At 52.2% G+C, this 17,820-nt stretch overlaps 2 protein-coding genes across 5 annotated transcripts in view; one reads left to right on the forward strand and one right to left on the reverse strand.

The window, feature by feature from the left end:
- Arhgap9 (Rho GTPase activating protein 9) overlaps nucleotides 1-2,433 on the forward strand; it is an 8,236-nt gene extending 5,803 nt beyond the window's left edge. For all 3 annotated transcript variants that reach the window (XM_021173895.2, XM_021173896.2, XM_029482929.1), the window contains 6 exons: nucleotides 77-175; nucleotides 342-419; nucleotides 549-602; nucleotides 845-979; nucleotides 1,355-1,460; nucleotides 1,977-2,433. In XM_021173895.2, the coding sequence (XP_021029554.1) occupies nucleotides 77-175; nucleotides 342-419; nucleotides 549-602; nucleotides 845-979; nucleotides 1,355-1,460; nucleotides 1,977-2,148 (644 nt within the window). In that variant the 3' untranslated portion in view covers nucleotides 2,149-2,433. The remainder of the gene's footprint in view (nucleotides 1-76; nucleotides 176-341; nucleotides 420-548; nucleotides 603-844; nucleotides 980-1,354; nucleotides 1,461-1,976) is intronic.
- Nucleotides 2,367-14,563, reverse strand: Gli1 (GLI family zinc finger 1). 2 transcript variants are annotated; one of them, XM_029482928.1, is made up of 14 exons: nucleotides 14,144-14,563; nucleotides 13,789-13,902; nucleotides 11,238-11,356; nucleotides 11,008-11,133; nucleotides 10,648-10,740; nucleotides 9,959-10,166; nucleotides 9,578-9,722; nucleotides 9,212-9,301; nucleotides 8,985-9,122; nucleotides 8,536-8,685; nucleotides 6,659-6,823; nucleotides 6,033-6,263; nucleotides 4,870-5,134; nucleotides 2,414-4,287 (listed from the first exon to the last, which is right to left on the reverse strand). In XM_029482928.1, exons 4-14 carry the CDS (start codon nucleotides 11,105-11,107, stop codon nucleotides 2,534-2,536), a joined length of 3,339 nt encoding a protein of 1,112 aa, XP_029338788.1. In that variant the 5' UTR covers nucleotides 11,108-11,133; nucleotides 11,238-11,356; nucleotides 13,789-13,902; nucleotides 14,144-14,563; the 3' UTR covers nucleotides 2,414-2,533. The 2 variants fall into 2 exon arrangements, with proteins under 2 accessions (XP_021029553.1, XP_029338788.1); XM_021173894.1 differs by lacking the exon at nucleotides 11,238-11,356 and having other exon boundaries at nucleotides 2,367-4,287.
- Nucleotides 14,564-17,820: the final 3,257 nt, after the last annotated feature.

The raw sequence follows: 17,820 nt of genomic DNA on the forward strand, positions 1-17,820 counted from the left end.
TGTTTGCGGGTCAGAGGGAGGGCCTACTTGCTCCCAGGTAGCAGCCAACTCCTCACCTCACTCCCTTCCTCTGCAGACCAGGTTTTTGGCTGCCAGTTGGAGTCGCTGTGCCAACGGGAAGGGGACACCGTGCCCAGCTTTGTCCGGCTTTGTGTTGAGGCCGTGGATAAAAAAGGTTATTTTTCCAAAGACATCCCCCCCAACACCCGGCGCCCCTGAAATCTCCCCTTCCCCATGCACCAGTCCTTTCGCCCCCATCCCTGCCTTCCTCCTGACCCCTCTCTCCCTCAGACCACTCCCATACATATTTTAGCGTTAGAGACCTCATTCTTGTCTCCTAGGTCTAGACGTGGATGGTATTTACCGGGTGAGTGGGAACCTGGCCGTGGTCCAGAAACTCCGCTTCCTGGTAGACAGAGGTGAGACAACTTGGGAGGAAGTCAGTGGGTGTAAGAACACCGCCTCCAACACCTCAGAACCCAGAGTGGTTCTGAGTGAGGGGGTTGGAACCACATGCCTAAGCTACTGGTCTCTCCTGTATGTTGCAGAACGGGCAGTGACCTCTGATGGGAGATACATGTTCCCAGAACAGGCAGGACAAGGTACTTACATGGGAAGCTCAAAAAACCAGCTTTATATTCCAATCAATTAAATTCCCCATATCCTTGTCCCTACCCTTCATTTGTTGTCCTACTATGCTCTACTATGGACCATCCCCACATTCTTGTGACCTGGCTTTGATTGTATTTACCCAGAATTCCTAGCCTTTGAGTCAGGAATTCTCTGGCTCTCCTGAGCCTTCAACCCGAGGAACCTCTTCCCCCCTCCCCCGCCCCCCTTCTAGAAGGCAAATTAGATTTAGACAGTGCTGAATGGGATGATATTCACGTGGTCACCGGAGCTTTGAAGCTTTTTTTCCGGGAGCTGCCACAGCCTCTGGTGCCTGCATTGTTGCTGCCCGACTTTCGTGACGCCCTTGGTAAGGGTTGAGGGATTCAGATAACACCCCTGATATGGGTGGGCATGCAGTAAAGAAGAGAACAGAGGGTCCCTTCTGACTTTACTGCAGTGATAGAAAATAATTTATATGGCAACCCTCCGGGAGTTGTTCTCAGAGGGTGGGGATATGTGTGTGAATGTTTGCTGAGAGTTGACGTTGGGCTTTGTGGAAGAGTAGAGGGCTTTGGTTCTGCAGCAAGGCGAGCTTACTGTGTGTAAGGCCCACAAGTACCAGAGAGAGAGAGAGAGCCAGACAAGTGATACCATCAGAGGACATGGGAAAGAGTGAATTTACACACCCAATTGTAACCCTTTCCCAAAGTTCACTCCCTGTCCTTGCCTTTACCCTCTCCAGAACTTTCTGAGCCAGAACAGTGCCTCTCAAAAATCCAGAAATTAATAGACTCGCTGCCGAGGCCCAACCGCGACACTCTGAAGTACATCCTGGAGCATCTGTGCAGGTCAGGGGGACTCAGCAACCTTGTTTGTGCTGGCGAGGATGGAGCGGGTGTTCACTGGGGACCCTGACCAGGGAGGGTGGGGACAGGGAAGCACTGACTTGTGTCTGGGCCTTTGACTAGCTCGATCAAATGAAGGAAATGAGCAGAAGGAGAAGATGAGGGCTCTATGGGAGAAGTGAGAGGATGGTCTTCCTTCCCTGGCCTTAGTCTCCACTGGGCAGGGTAGCTCCCTTAGCTGAGCTGTACTTGGGCACTTTTGAGTGTGTTCCTCCCACAGTGCACAGAGGACACTAGGGGCTGTCTCTGCAGCTGAGAGTCAGGCACTTGGACCCCACTTGTGACTCCAGACTGCATCCTGAAGATTCCTCTACTGGTCCATCTCTGTTCCCTGTTGGGTCTGTTCTCGAGTGTGGAAGGATTCCAGAGTGACCACTGACCTGCTCAAACCTAATACAGCTGTACTGGTCTGTAGTGGTTAGTTATCACCTCTCTTCCTTCCCTTGGCTCTGCCCTCAGGGTGATAGCACACTCGGATAAGAACCGAATGACCGCCCACAACCTGGGAATTGTGTTTGGACCGACGCTGTTTCGACCTGAGCAGGAGGCCTCTGACATGGCGGCCCACGTATTCTACCCTGGGCAGCTGGTCCAGCTGATGCTCAACAACTTTGCCAGCCTCTTCACCTGACCCAGGCGAGGAAGAGGAAGGCGCTTCCTGTGATTTGTCAGCTAGCCTTTGGAGAGGGCTGGAGGGTTTTCTTTTCTAAAGAGAGTTCTGTCAATGTCCTCCCAAGGGACACCCTTCATTTCCCGCTCCAGTCTCACTTGAGCTCCTGGCTGAGAGGGGCTGCTGAAGGGGAAGGTATAGGAGCCCGCTTCTGCTCTCCCCGACGTGACAGGTGATGCTTGTTCTCAGTGTTCCTTTATTGTCAGGAAACTGTGTCATTATTAAAGTTTGGTTTTTTTCCTGGAACATACATAGACTAAATACAGCCCCCAGCCCAAACCTCCCATCCCTGGGCACCTCATGTAGCCATTTAGGAAATACCATCTGCTTGGGGTTCCTTATCCTTTTAGGCACTAGAGTTGAGGAATTGTGTCTCTCCAGGCAGAGACCCCAGCAAGACACTCATGTTACCCACTGCCATGTTGGGGGGCCCAGAGGGAGGTGGGGTGTTTTTAGAGCTGTCCCCTTGCTCATGGGAAAGAGGAGGGCTCAGGCCCTGGGCCTCATCTAGGATAGCCACAAAGTCCAGCTGAGTGTTGTCCAGGTCAAGAGAGTCGAGAGCATTACACACCTGCCCTTCAGGGGGAGGGTACAAGGCAGGGCCTGCTCCTAACCTGCCCACCTCAGGATGGCCACAGCTGGGGTTGGTATCCCCCACCTTGAGGGGCCCATAGCAAGGGGACAGCGGGGGCAGAAGTCGGGGTGGTGCTGCTGGCCTGTGGGAAGGCCTGTTTACTCCCACGGTGAAAGTTTCATGGCAGGGTGAAGGGGCAGGATAGGAGCCTGATTTGTGATTGGCTGAAGCAGGTGCAAAGCCAGATCCATATGCCGTCGCTGCTGCTGCTGGGGTCTTGGCAGGGCTCTGACTAACTTGGGAACCCCCCAGAAACTTGGGGCTCTGGTATGGGAGTTCCTGGTTGGGGAGTCCTCCCCGGTTTCTTCCCTCCCACAACAATTCCTGCTGCGACTGAACGTAATTACACAGGAGCTGAGCTTTGAGCTGTCCTGTGGAATGAGAAGAGGAGGGGTTGAAATTGAGGCCAGGCCTGGGTTCTGTTGAGAGATAACCATGGGGAGGCTGAGGATAGGGACCCGATTGGGAATACTGGGGCTGAGGGAGCTGGGGGTGATGTGAAAACAGAGGCTGCGGGCCTGGGGACCCTTCACTGGGGTGGGCATTGAGGCAGGGTGCCAATCCGGTAGAGTCAGACCCCACTGGGCACCCTTGTTCTGGTTTTACCTGCACTTGTCCATAATGCTCAAGTCGAGGACACTGGCTATAGGCAGCACCTGGAGCCTTATTGCCAGGGTACATCCCAGCATGAGAAGGGAACTCACCCCAGGTTTCTGGGGTGGGATCAGGATAGGAGACCTGCTGGGCACAGTGGCCAGGGCCATAGTTGGTTGGTGGACCAGGCCCAAGAGGCAGGGGACCTGGACCCCTAGCTTCATAAGGCTCAGCTGCTGTCCCCTCGGGTCCCCCATATCCCAGAGTATCAGTGGAGGAAAAATCCATGTATGGGTTCAGACCATTGCCCATCACGGAAGTTCCAACCTCTGGCTCCTCCTGTAGCCCCCTAGTATCCATGGCAACATTTTCTGTGATGCTGGGGGGCTGTGGCGAATAGACAGAGGTAGGGAGGTGGGGATCGAAGTTCCGTCCCGTTGCCACACTAGGGGGCGTGTGGACACATCCCAGGCTCTTGAACCTCTGGACTCTGGCTGGAGCTGGGTGGTCAGCAGCCCGGGCTGGGTCACTGGCCCTCCGGGTGACCCCTGCATTTGGGTTGTATCCCGGGTACTCGGTTCGGCTTCTCCAAGGAGGAACCGGAAGACCTCCCATCCGATCCAGGCTGTGCGCTGCAGTGGGCGGGGTGCCACTCCCCCTGGCTGAAGCATATCTGGCACGGAGCATGTAGTGCTGAGCAGGTGTGAGGCCAGGTAGTGACGATGCCCCATTCTCTGGTGGGGTTCCCGGCGGGAAAGGGGATGCTAGGGAGGACCTGCGGCTGACTGTGTAAGCAGAGCTCATGCTGCTGGAGCTGCTGCTGCGGCGGTCCAGGGAGACTGGAGGGCCCAGACGGCGAGACACAGGTGCGCCTGCAGATGACAAGGAGAAAAGGCAATGGTTGGGAGACCCTCCATTCCCACAGGATAGCTTGGACCTGGAATCTCCACCCTAGCTATGCTGTTTGTCTCCTTTCCCCACACTTATTCTGCTTCTGCTTCCGCAGTGATTCTAGGCAGCCATAGTTTGTGCACTGCCTCACAGTCGTAGGGAGAACATACCACAGATGTACTACTAAACACTATTCTACAGCGGCGGGACTAGCGGTGTGCACCACAACACCTGGCTAAACATCTCAGTTTTCTGATTGATGGAAGGGAGAAAAATGTCAAGGAAGGAAGGTACCTTTCAAACGATAAAAAGATGCTAACGTGGGGCTGGAGAGATGGCTCAGCAGTTAAGAGCACTGCCTGCTTTTTCAGAGATCCTGAGTTAAATTCCCAGCAACTCTATGGCGGCTCACAACCATCTATAAGGGGAACTGACGCCCTCTTCTGGCATGCGGGTGTATATGCAGCAGAGCACCCACAATAAACTAAACCACGTGGCAACTCAAAGGGCAGCCGGGTCACATCAGCCTCTGGGCCGCAACACCTCCCACATCCGGGTCTCACCAGCGTGGGTTAAGCTGGGCAGTTTGAGACCCCGAGACCCTATGGGCCGGAGCTGATGCAGCTGATCCAGCCTGAGGTTCTCCAGGCGGCGAAGCGTGGAGAGTCCGGTGGCCGAGACACAAGGTCCTTCATCCAAGCTGGACAAGTCCTCAGTGCTACCCCCGGCGTTGCCGGCCATCTCCACGCCGCTGTCTGTGTTGGCAGCACTGCCTGCTGGGGAGTGGTCGCTGCTGCAGGAGGACTGTGCTCCAGGGCTCTGCTGTGGCTGTGAGGAGGATGAGAACAGAGTGGGTGGCACTCGGCTCAACTCCCTCTTGGTGAGTGGCTGAGACTGAGGGCTGAGGACAGGCATGAGAGGCGGAGTGGGGGTGGGGGTCGGGGTGGGGGGCACACTAAGTGAGCAAGAGGGCGAGAGGTTATGGTAAACTAGAAGGAAATGAGAGGACCCCGCTGGAGTACGGACTCCCGAGACTGAGGCTCCATTTCTGCGTAGTCCTATGACCCTGATAATTTCTCCTTGCCTGTTTCTTCTTGTTAAGAATACACAAAATAGGGGGCTGGAGAGATGGCTCAGTGGGTAAGAGCACTGACTGCTCTTCCAGAGGTCCTGAGTTCAAATCCCAGCAACCACATGGTGGCTCCCAACCATCTGTAATGGGATCTGATTTCCTCTTCTGATGTGCCTTTAGACAGCACAGTGTACTCATATACATAAAATACTTTTTAAAAAATACACAAAATATACACATCAAAGGCTTGGAACTATATATAGTTAGGTGTTTTCCAGAAACACCTCCCTGACCGTGTGTTGGACCAACTAAACAATTGACGATGATAACAGCTGGAGAGATGGCTCAGAGGTTGAAAGCACTGACTGCTCTTCCAGAAGTCCTGAGTTCAATTCCCAACAACCACATGGTGGCTCACAACCATCTATTATGTGATCTTGGCGCCCTCTTCTGGCATACATAATAAATAAATAAAAAATTTTAAAAATCTTTAGATTTGGGGTCACCTATGGAGCAACACTGAAACTAGAGGCAGGCAGGTTGGGCTGGCCACACAAGTCTGATGTGTATAGGAGGAGATGCTTAGGAAAGGGCTAGAAGGTCGTCAGTAGAGCATGAGCGGGTATAGAGGTTAGGCTTCCAAGGTTGGCTCACCATGGCACCCTCGGGCACAGTCAGTCTGCTCTCTTCCCTGCCGGATCCTCCTTCCCTTTCCCGCTTGGGCTCCACTGTGGAAAGGGGCTGCGCCCGTGGCAAGGGGCCATCCCCTCGATGCCGCTTGGTCACGTGGGCATCCGGACCATGCACTGTCTTCACGTGTTTGCGGAGCGAGCTGGGATCTGTGTAGCGCTTGGTGCAGCCGGGGAGCTTGCACACGTATGGCTTCTGTTGAGTAGAGAGCCAAGATAGAAGGCCAACGGACCAAAACAGAGGAACCCAACAGAACGGGGTCAGGGAGGCGGGGGAAGTTCCAGACAGAGGGGGACACACAGCATCCCAGGAAGTTGGGGGGTGGGGGGGAGAGCCCTTGAGTGGAGGAAATCTGAGAGGCTTAGAGGAGGCTTAGGAAAACAAATAGTAGTGACCCTCAAGGCTTTTAAGCCACCTAAATTCAGAAGCTGAAGGAGTCATCACGGTTCTACTTTAGACTGACTCTTTGGCTGGTTATACCAAAGTGTGAACTCTGGTTTCTCACGGGAGTAAGGGGCTCTTTATGAGGGATACTTAGGCGGCAGCTTCTCATGTCGCGGAGGGGAGTGGGTCTCAGTTTAAGTGCTCACCTCATTGGAGTGGGTCCGATTCTGGTGCTTGGCGCGGTCACTGGCATTGCTAAAGGCCTTGCTGCAACCTTCTTGTTCACACATGTAAGGCTTCTCACCCGTGTGCGACCGAAGGTGCGTCTTGAGGTTTTCAAGGCGTGAATAGGACTTCCGACAGCCTTCAAACTGCGGGATGAGAAGGGGCCAGGCATGATCTCAGACAGGACGTGGAGGTTTAAGGATTTACACCAGAGAACATAATTAAAAAATGGGAGAACATGGCGACCTAGGAGATTCCCAGGATTAGGGCACAAAGACAAACAGGAGCTAAAGGCAGAGGAAAGCGGAAACAGCGCGGGGGGGGGGGGGGGGGGGAGGGATGGCATGAAGTACTGAGTGAGCATCTTGGAGCGGGTCGCCCTGCACAGGGCTTAGATGATCCAAGAGTGGGGTCATCTGGGGATCAGGCTTACACGAGTATCCACCATTAGAGCAAGATCTATCCACTAGGCAATGAAGTAACAAGAGCACTAAGTGATTCAAAGGTGTTTTGTTTATTTTATTACTACTACTACTATTTTTTTTTTTTTTTGGGAGACAGGGTCTCACAGTGTAGTTTTGGCTAGCCTTGAACTCACTATGTAGACCAGACTAGCCTCAAACTCACAGAGATATGCTTGCCTCTGCCTTCCAAATGCTGGGATTAAAGATGTTCACCACCATGCCCAGCACATGTTTTCATTTCTTTTAAAATCAAAAGGGACTGGGCAGTGGTGGCACACGCCTTTGATCCCAGTGCTTGGCAGGCAGAGACAGGTGGATCTCTTGAGTTCAAAGCCAGCTTCGTTTACACAGCAAGTTCCAGGACAGCCAGGGCTACATGGAGAGACCTTGTCTTGAAAAACCAATAAGTAAATAAATAAAAGAAATAAAATATCAGAGGGGGACATATGCTTTTTTAAAACTTGGTTTTTCGAGACGAAAATATGCTTTTTGATCTGAAACTTTGTTTTGTTGCTTATTTACTTATCAGATCAAGCCTCACTGTGTCACCCACTGTGGCTAGCTTGGAGCTCATCGTGTAGACCAGACTGGCCTTAGAGCCAAGAGTTCTGACTGCCTGTGTGCCTCCTAAATGCTGGGATTAAGGGTGTGCGCCACCAGGCCTGGCTTGGTTTTTGTTTGTTTTGTTTTGTTTTTAAAGATTCAGTTGTTTATTTTATCTTTGAGTGCTCTATCTGCATATACATCTACATGACAGAAGAGGGCAGCAGATCAAGTGCTCGTGAGCTAGCATGTAACTGCTGGGGATTGAACTCAGAACCTCTGGAAGAGAACACAATGCTCTTAACCACTGGCCCATCTTTTTTATTTTTAAAGATTTATTTATTTATTATATGTAAGTACACTGTAGCTGTCTTCAAACACTCCAGAAGAGGGCGCCAGATCTCATTACGGATGGTTGTGAGCCACCATGTGGTTGCTGGGATTTGAACTCTGGACCTTCGGAAGAGCAGTCGGGTGCTCTTACCCACTGAGCCATCTCACCAGCCCCCCTGGCCCATCTTTCTAGCACCTTGCTTTTGTCTTTTTTTGAGACCTAGCCTCAAACTCTTGATCTTCCTGACTCAGCTTCACAAGTGCTAGGGTTACAGGTGTGTACCACCATACCAAAAACATTTTAGGGCCAGCATTTTAGGGCCACCTTGGGAAGCAAGCCCCACCCCACAAAAATGCAATATAACATTTTAATATATATCAGTATGTTCATCTTTCTGTCGATACAGTCTTCAGCGAGATTTTTAACATTTGCTTATGAAGGAAGGAACTTTGAAGCCAAGTCAACTAGGACCCTACCTTGACTTGAACACCAATCTAGGGAGGGATGGGTACCTTACCGTGCACTTGTGTGGCTTCTCGCCCGTGTGTCTGCGCATGTGCACCACCAGCATGTATTGGGCCTTGAAGGGCCTCAGCTCCCTGGAGCAACCTCCCCAATGGCACACGAATTCCTTCCGCTCTCCATGGATATGCTCACTGTTGATGTGCTGAGGAGGAAGAGGGAGAGGCTTTCCAAGGTCCCAGACCCTGAACCTACTCCGTCCAGCCCCACACTCATCACCTCAGCTTCTCCTCTTGGGGGAATAAGAGTGGGGAACGCAGTTCCGCCCATACTTCAGGTCTTCTAGCTTGCTAGAGCAAAGATACTCTGGGCTTCAGTCCGCAGGACTGAGCATGCAATCTCGGATCTCAGTACCCTTGAACCTCTCGCCTTTAGTTAGACCTCAAAGCTCCATTTAGTCTCCTTCAGGCTCCCACCAACCATCTGTTACCCCCTGGGGCTCACGTGCACGAGCTGCTCCTGGGAATCGAACTCCTGGCTGCAACCATCCCAGCGGCAGTCTGTCTCATACACAGACTCAGGCTCAGGCTTCTCCTCTCTCTCCAGGTCCTCCCGCCCATCCAGCATCCCCAACAGGTGATCCTACGGTGAGAGACACAGCCCTTAGGGTCATTTGTGCGGCAAGGTTTGTTTCACTCAGGTCCCTGGGGAAAGCCCTGCCCCTTCCTTACCTGTGTGCCTGTGGAGTTGGGGCTAGACATGTCCCCTTCCAAAGGGTCCTCAGGGCACTTTCCAACCATCATGTCCAGCTCTGACTTCAGCTTCCCCAAGGGAAGAGGTGAGGGTATTGAGGGTGGAATAGTCAGAAGAGAAAACAAGCCAGGTCTTCCTGCCCTACAGACCCCCACCCAAATCCTGAGTATAAGGGCTCTCCACAGTCTGCACTGGTAAACGGGATGAACAGAACGGTGCTCTCCTCTGGGAGAGTCTGAGTCCATGTACCAAACGCTTTTATATCTGCTGTCTTCCTTCACCTGCCCCCTCCCCCTTCCCCCACAATTATCCTGAGCTGGAGAAGACAACGTGGAGAGCCCCACCTGGCAGGTTGCACGTGGTCCCCGGGACTGGGGGTGAAGCATCATTGAACCCCGAGTAGAGTCATGTGGAACACAGGGCTGGACTCCATAGGGAGGTGAAGTTCCTTTTTGATGACTCATCTGAGGTGGGAATCCTAAAGAAGGGCTAGGTGGAGAAGAGGCTGTTAGTGAAGAGAATCAGCCACCAGGAGTCCTTGCTCTGTCCTGCAGGTTTCTGGGAGGCGTGGTTGAAGAAACCCCCCCCCAGGAGGTCCTAAAGAGGGTTCCAATGTGTTGGGGGAGGGGAAGGACTAGAGCTGGGCTGGAGGTTTGAAGGGTCTGAGTCTTCTAATGGGTGTCAGTACATATCTTAGGGGCCTCTTAATCTGAGGCTGCCAGCACCTCATGGTACCAATGGAGAGATGGCCGTAGGAACCGCCCGGAGATGTACAGCGAGAGTTGATGAAAGCCACCAGGGAGCTGGGTGAGGTCCTGATTACGGTTTGCAGGTCGAGGCTGGCATCAGAGAGGGGTGAGATGGAGAGAGCCCGCTTCTTTGTTAATTTGACTGAACTCCGAGGAGGAGGAGGAGGAGGAGGAAAGAGAGATCCTAGGGCAGGAGACAGAAGTTGAGATGTAGTAAAGGGGGCTGGAGACATGGTTCTGTGGTTAAGAGCGCTTGCCAAGTTCCTTCAAAGGATCTGAGTATGATTTCTAATACCCACATCAGGCAGTTCACTACCTCCTGTAACTCCATCTCCAGGGATGGTCCCATACCCTGGGCCTCAGGCAGGGCGCCAGGACCTGCACAGCCTCACACAGACACAGACATATACATTGTTACAAAAATAAAATTACAATGAGGGGGGGAAGATACTGTAGAGGTACATTGTATCCCCGCACTTGGTGGGTGGGGGCCGTGCTGCTTTTGCCTTGTTCTGCCTAGAACCTCTTGACTGATTGTCCCCTGTTTGCCTTTGTCTCTGGATGTTTCTTCCCTTGAGTTTGGCCCTTGCTTCCCCACCTTCTCCTGCAGAGCAAGTCCCAGACGGGCAGGGGCCGGGGGGGGGGGGGGTTACCCCAGTGCTCACCTTCAGTGCAGCTGCTGGTCTCTCTGGCTGCTCCATAACCCTGGGACCCTGACATAAAGTTGGCTTGGTGGCAAAAGGGCAGACCAGAAAGTCCTAGAAAAGAGAGACAGCTGGAGCCAGGCCTTTGAATGGGGGATACAGGGCTTATCTTAAGACCCAACATAAGATATGATCCCAGACTCTAAACATACATGGTGATGTGTGTGTGTGTGTGTGTGTGTGTGTGTGTGTGTGTGTGTGTGTAAATCCTCCTATAGATAGGAAACTAGAATGCGGTAGGGATGGAGTTGAGAGAGATCCTGGAGCTAGGTGAGACAACTGCCAAGTCCTCAAGGCCCAGGGACTGGTAAATGTATTCACCTTCTGTTCCCATGCTGGGGACTCCTTGGCTGTGGAGGGGTCGGAGACAGCATGGCTCACCATAGCTATTGACTTGTGGTGGAGTCATTGGATTGAACATGGCGTCTCAGCGAAGGATGAGGGGACCTGCGGAAAGGAATGTAGATCTGCCAGTTATAAAGATGGAGCGAAACAGAGAAGATAAATGACAGTTTCAGGCACAGATCCCCCTGCCAGCATGTCCCTTGTGCCTCTAACCCTCATCTCAGAAACTGGTCATGGAAATCAATAACGTTTTTCAGCTTCCTTAAGAAGAAACATCCCAAAGAGTGGGCAGAAGCAGCCGTTCAGTCTTGGGGATCCACAGTCTCTGTATGCACAAGGGAATGTTAGGGACTAACTGATCCAACACAAGTCCTAGGTGATTTTTAATGCCATAAGCTCTCTCTACTTGCTTTTCTTTTTTCTTTTCCCTCTACCGTTTCTTGTTCTGGCCATGGGCCAGCTTTGAGGTGTGTGATGGTGGAACACACTGAAGGTCTGACTTCATGCTCAGGGCTGCCGGCTCATGCCCAAGAGCAGAGCTCATGAGCAATCTCTCCAGTGTCCACTAGAGGGAGACCTCGTTTCAGTCCAGATAGACTGGTAGGGCCAGAAGAGAACACAAATGATCTGTCCTCAGAGAACTGTGTGTGGGAGGGAATAAGACTTCAGAGCAGAGCGTCTCCCCGTCTGTTGAGTAAAAAGGATGAGGGCTAAAGTCATTCTGAGAGGCGGTTTAACTTTAGGTTTACCTATCCCGTTTGGTTTTGGAGGAAATCGGGAAGGGACTGTTAGGAAAGTCTTACTGGGAATGAGAAAACGAAGTCCTCAAGGCTAGAGAGAGAGGAGCTGGTGCGAGGTCCGCTTTCCCTCAACAAGTTTTTACTCCACTCCAGGTTTTTCAGCCTTCCGGGAGCGGAGGGTGGGGTGGGGCGGGGTGGGGTGGAGAACCACTGGGAGCGGGCCGGCCGGCGCGGTGGGTGATCCCGGGATGCTGGGATTTAGGGTGAGGGCGGGGTAAAATGGGGAACGGAACCCGGACCCTACGACCCAGCCTAAGTGCTGTAGCCCGGGCTACCTTTGCTAACTCCTCCTTTTCCAGCCGAGACCCGAATCCCGCATCCAAGACCTCCCAGCTCGACATTGGCACTAACGTGGGGGTGGGGGACACAGCTGGCTGGCAGCTGGATGAGGGGGCACATCTCCCGCCTCTCTCCTCTGTGACTCATTCAAGGGAAGGGGAGGACTTGCAAAGGACCCCCAGACACTAGAAGTTCCCTCAAAGTTGTCACTCTTCCTGTTCCATTGCCCGAGAGCTCCAAGAGACAGGATGAAAACGGGGCGACAGCCCCCTTCACCGAGAGCCACCGCCTACACTCACGCTTCCCTCTTCATACTACTAAAGACGTCGCTAACTTTTCCAGTTTCAGTAAAGGTTTTCTGGGCTGGATGGGAGCATGAGAATTAGCCTACCAAAGACCCGAATCATCTTCGCAGTCTATTTTCTAGAGTCCTCTACGTACGTACCCCTTCTCCCCAACTCCCTGGAGTCGGCCCCACCCCCTTTTCCCGGTCCCGCCTTCCCCGCCCCCGTGCCTTCTCGGCCCACCCAAGTCGCCGCCGCAGGCTCTGGCTGCAGACGGCTCAGCTTCCCCGCCCGCCTGGGGAGCCCAGAAAAGCGAGGGGGGGGGGTGAAGGGTGGAACATTCTTCCCTCTCTCAGCGCATCCTGAAAGCAGGCAGTGGCGCCCGGGGCGGGGGAGGCACTATTGGAAAGTGGGGTCCCTATAGTGGAGTGGGAAAGAAGAAACCAGAAACTAAGAGAAAGAAGTGCCTGTGTAAATAAGGTGCGCACGGAGAGGACACCTTGGATTCCTGGGTATCTCCGCCGGCTTCCTAAGGGTTAACCCCTATAGACCCCCGGGAACCCCCTAGTGACGTCAAGACCGAGTCGGAGACGTCTGTCCGGCGGGGATGCCCAGAGAGATAACGGAGGGGGGTCCTTCTGAACCCCGCCCCCCTAGAGTAAATCACCCGCGTTCAAGAACTTTCTTCCCAGAAGAAAACTGCCCATCTTTTCTCCCCGTACTGGAAGGAAAGACCTATACCATAAAGTCCCTGGTTCTCCACATGCTCCAAACCCTCGGCCTCTACGGAGTTTCCTTTCCTTGATGCTGTTCCCAAAGCTAACTGTCCTGGGTTGATTGTTTCAGGGTCATGGGGCCTGAAAGAGGATTCAGAGCGGGGAGCAAGGGCAGGCAGGGTGGTCTGAGCCAGAGGAGGGGCCTCGGTCCCCAGATCTCGCTTGGGCGGGGGGCCAACCGGGATACACGAGCTGGCAGTAGCCAGTGGTCCCGCTCTGCCCCAGTAGGGGTCTCCCGGCGCCTGGCTTCAGCTGCCCCGGTGGTCCTGAGGTCAGAGGGTCAAAACAAGGTCTCCCCAGCTCTTCCTCTTCCTCGGGGCCCTGCCCACAGTCTTTGGGACTCAGAAGTCCAGAATTCCTAAGGGATTTTTCAACGGCCTACACCGCATGTTAGGAAACCCACCCAGCCTCCTCTCAAGTCCAAACCCACTCCTTTGCCCCCAAACCCCATGTGCACATCTGTCACAGCCACAGGTCAGGAGTCCAATCCCAGCCCGGCCCTCAGGGGTTCTGTTGCCTGGCACACCGCTACTCCCACCCCACTGAGCGCTCCCTTCTTTTTGCGGTGGGTCCCGTCTTAGAAACACTGACGTCTTCCAACGGCGCTCAGAGACGCACCTGGAGTTCCCTCTACCACGCAGACCTCCAGCTGACCGTCCCAACTGCCTCTTCATCCCAACCTCACGAAAGGGAGAGATTTCTAGTACGTGGGAGAGGCGCGGACAAAGAGACCTGGGACAGACACAGACTGTCAGAAAAAAAAGAAGGGGATGCAGAGAAAAGAAGGCACAAATTAAAGCATAACAAGAAAACACCCAAACTTCCTAATAGCTCTCCCCAAACTCTCCCAACCCCATATTGCCTCTGAGCCCCAGGTCGCCTTCTGGGGTAGGGTGAGTCCCCAGGCGTCAGGGCATCTCCTCAGCCCCTCCCCCATCGCTCCCAGGTGGTCTCCCGCCTGCCCCCCTCTCACCTCCGTCGGGGCGCGGTGCTCGGGATGCGTGGTCCAGGGCTGGAAACTGGGCTGGGGCGGGGGGGGGAAGGTGTGTGGCGGGGAGGGGGGTCACAGGACCACTGCAGCGCAGCTTCAGTGCCACCCCACCCTCCCAACCTGGCCCCCAGCCCTCCCGCCGGCCCAGCCCGCCGGGCCTCGAGCCGGGACCACCCGCGAGAAGCGCAAACTTTTTTTTTTTCCCTTTGCAAAAACTTTTTCTCTCTGTTGCCACCCGCACGCCACCGCTCTTCCCGCTCACTTCCCTCGTATATCCTTCCTTCGGACCGTTCTAGAAGATGAGCTGGGTGAATAGAAGCTAGAGAGGGGGTGCCGGGCTTATGGCACCCCCAGGACCCCCAGGATCCTCCCCCTCCCTTGAGGGACCCTATACTGCCTACTACCCCCCCCCGCCCGAACACGCTGCTCTTGGTGGACAGTAAATCCCGGCGCGGATCCCTGGATCGGCTGTCCACGAAGAGGCTCTGAACCAGAGCCAGGAAAACATTGAGGAAAATATTGCGCGGCGGGAGAGGGAGGGGGGGAAAGCTCACCCAGAAAGTTAAATCTGAAGCCCCGGTCGTCGGCTTTCATTGGTCGTAACTGAGCTTTCCCCATGTCATGATCTGTAGGCCAGCCTCACTCTTTGGATGGGACGTGGAGGATTTGGAGAGTTGGGGTTTGGGAGAAAGAAGTTGGGTTGGCTGATGTAGAGGAGGGGAGGGGGTGCGACCTATGGAACATGAAGGAAGAACACGGGCTGGAGTTTTAAGTGCAGAATGTACATTCACAGATCACTGAGGACAGAGGTGCTCTGTGTAGAGTACCTCTCTGGAGAAACTCCGTTCTCCATCTCCAAATTCTGGACACAGTTGCCACCTCCACACCTCTCTCTTTAAGGCTTCTCGCGCCCTCTGCTGGTCGTCCTAGCACATGGCACTCCTCGGAGTGGAAATGATTGCACTGGCGAACTTAAGGAAATTTGACAGGTTCCTGTCCCCAAAGCCCAGTCGGATGCCCAGGGAGCTGCGTGAGCTCAAAGAAACAGAAGGGCACACCAGGGAAGATTGCGAGCCCCTTGGGTAGTTCGTGATAGGGGAGTACCCTGTCTCTTTGAATCTGTGTTACCATGGTGACTGGACACAGAAAGAGGGCCTCTATTTCAGTTTCCCACCTGAGAAAGACGCAAAAGCATGGCTGGGTGGGGAGAGAGTCTTCCCTTAAACAGATCTCTCAGGCCCTAGCGCTGTTTTAAACCACCTTCTTGGCTCTGCAAAGTAAGTGTGTTGTTTTTTGTTTTTTGTTTTTTTGTTTTTTTTTTTTTTTTAAATTAAGATGGGCCAAGCAGTGGTGGCACACACCTTTAATCCCAGCATTTGGGAGGCAGAAGCAGGCAGATTTCTGAGTTCAAGGCCAGCCTGGTCTACAGAGTGAGTCCAGGACAGCCAGGGCTTCACAGAGAAACCCTGTTTTGAGATATATATGTAATTTTTATTTATGAGTACACTGTAGCTGTCTTCTGACACTCCAGAAGAGGGCATCAGATCCCATTACAGATGGTTGTGAGCCACCATGTGGTTGCTGGGAATTGAACTCAGGACCTCTTGAAGAGCAGTCAGTGCTCTTAACTGCTGAGCCATCTCTTCAGCCGTATATGTAATTTTTATAAAATTAGTTTTTATTGTGTATTTATTTGATATGTAGAAATGTCTTGCATGTATGTATACTGCGTGCATTTCTGGTGTCTGAGGAGGTCAGAGGGTAAGGTCAGAACCTCTGAAAGTGGATTTATGAGAGATCATGAGCCGTCATGTGGTTGTTGGGAATTGAGCTCAGGACCTCTGGAAGAGCAGTCCTTGCTCTTGGCCACTGAGCCATCTTGCCAGCCCCTGATTGGATGATTGCTTTTGAAACAGAGTTTCTTCATGTTAGTCCTGGTTGACCCGGAACTTTTTATGTAGATCAGGCTGGCCTTGAACTTACAGAGATGCCCTTGCTTCTGTCTTCCCAGTGCTGGGATTAAATGCATGTACTATTATGCACATCTTTCTGCTTTCTATTTAAAGTTTTAATTTATTTTTTCATTTTGTTTATTCATTTTGTGTACCCATGCCAGAGGATGTATTTCAGGATTATCTAGGCACTGTTCTATTGAGGTGACCATGGCAATTCTTTTTTTTTTTTTAATGTATTTATTTAAAGATTTATTTATTTATTTATTTACTTATTTATTATATGTAAGTACACTGTAGCTGTCTTCAGACACCCCAGAAGAGGGTCTCAGATTTCATTATGGATGGTTGTGAGCCACCATGTGGTTGCTGGGATTTGACCTCAGGAACTTTGGAAAAGCAGTCAGGGCTCTTACCCGCTGAGCCATCTCTCCAGCCCAACCATGGCAATTCTTATAAGAGAAAGAATTGGGGGAAGGGGGTGGCTTACAGTTTCAGAAGCTTAGTCCATTATTATCATAGCAAGGAACATGGTGGCAAGCATCGTGCCAGAGAAGTAGACAGACAGACCCTGGGCTTAGAATGGGCTTTTGGGGAGTTTGAAGTGATCACCAAGAATATCAAGAGCAGTGGAGTAGATCAACCTGAGCTTAGAGTGCCACAGGGGGCAGAGCTGGAGAAGTGACACCAGCCCCTTGGAGGAACCCAGAAGATCTTGTGTGAATCCCAGACATTGAAACTAGCTGTAACATTGAAGTTGCCTTGGAGACAGACCCCAGATTGTTAAAGATGCCAGAGCCATGGGATATCTGCCAAGGAATGCTGCTAACAGGGAATGGAACAAGCCCAGGAAAAAATGTTTGTTGCAGTCAACAAGATGGAAAAGGAGTTGGAGATCTGAAGAGAGTTTTGACATCAGACATGGAGATATAGAGTTTGGAGTTTGCCTAGCTGTTTTCCTTTATTGCTGTGGCGTTAAGTGATTGTATTAATCAGGGTTCTCAAAAGTCACAGAACATATGGGTAGTCTCTATATAGTAAGGGGATTTGTTGATGATTTACAGTCTGTAGTCCAACTCCCAACAATGAACAGCAGCAGCTGTGAATGGAAGCCCAAGGATCTAGCAGTTGCTCAGTCCCACAAGGCAAGCAGACAAGAGAGAGTGAATCTTCCTTTTTCCAATGTCCTTATGTAGGTCTCCAGCAGAAGGTGTGGCCCAGATTAAAGGTGTATATCACATGCCTTTAATTCTAGATGACCTTGAACTCAGAGATCTCCCTGTCTTAATCTTCTGGGATTTGTAGCCACTATGCCTCAAGATCTCCATGCCAAGATCCAGGTCAGAAATTTGTATCTCCCAGCCTCCAGATTAGGATCACAAGTGAGCCTTCCAATTCTGGATTGTAGTTCATTCCAGATATAGTCAAGTTGACAACCAGGAATAGCCACTACAGTGATTGAATGAATCTCAGAAGAGACTTTGAACTTTGGACTTTCAACATTGTTGAGACTGTTATAGACTGTGGGACTTTTGAAGTTAGACTAAACATATTTTTCATTATGATTTGGCCAGATATGTGCCCCATAGACTCATGTGTTTGAATAAGTCTATGGAGCCTAGAAAGTGGAATGTGGTGATTTGAATATGGTTGGCCCTGGGTTTGGAGAGATGGTTCAGTGATTAAGAGCACTGACTGCTCTTCCAG

Source organism: Mus caroli, chromosome 10 (assembly GCF_900094665.2).
Source record: "Mus caroli chromosome 10, CAROLI_EIJ_v1.1, whole genome shotgun sequence".
Taxonomy (NCBI): domain Eukaryota; kingdom Metazoa; phylum Chordata; class Mammalia; order Rodentia; family Muridae; genus Mus; species Mus caroli.

Excerpts from the sequence above, each read along its gene's own strand:
- Gli1 (XM_021173894.1), bottom strand. The coding sequence starts at position 11,107 with ATGTTCAATCCAATGACTCCACCACAAGTCAATAGCTATGGTGAGCCA. Across the intron at positions 5,135-6,032 it reads CTGTGCCCGAGGGTGCCATG|CCACAGCAGAGCCCTGGAGC; the intron begins GTGAGCCAACCT and ends TCCTCCTCACAG. Across the intron at positions 4,288-4,869 it reads GCCCAGCTTAACCCACGCTG|GCGCACCTGTGTCTCGCCGT; the intron begins GTGAGACCCGGA and ends TGTCATCTGCAG.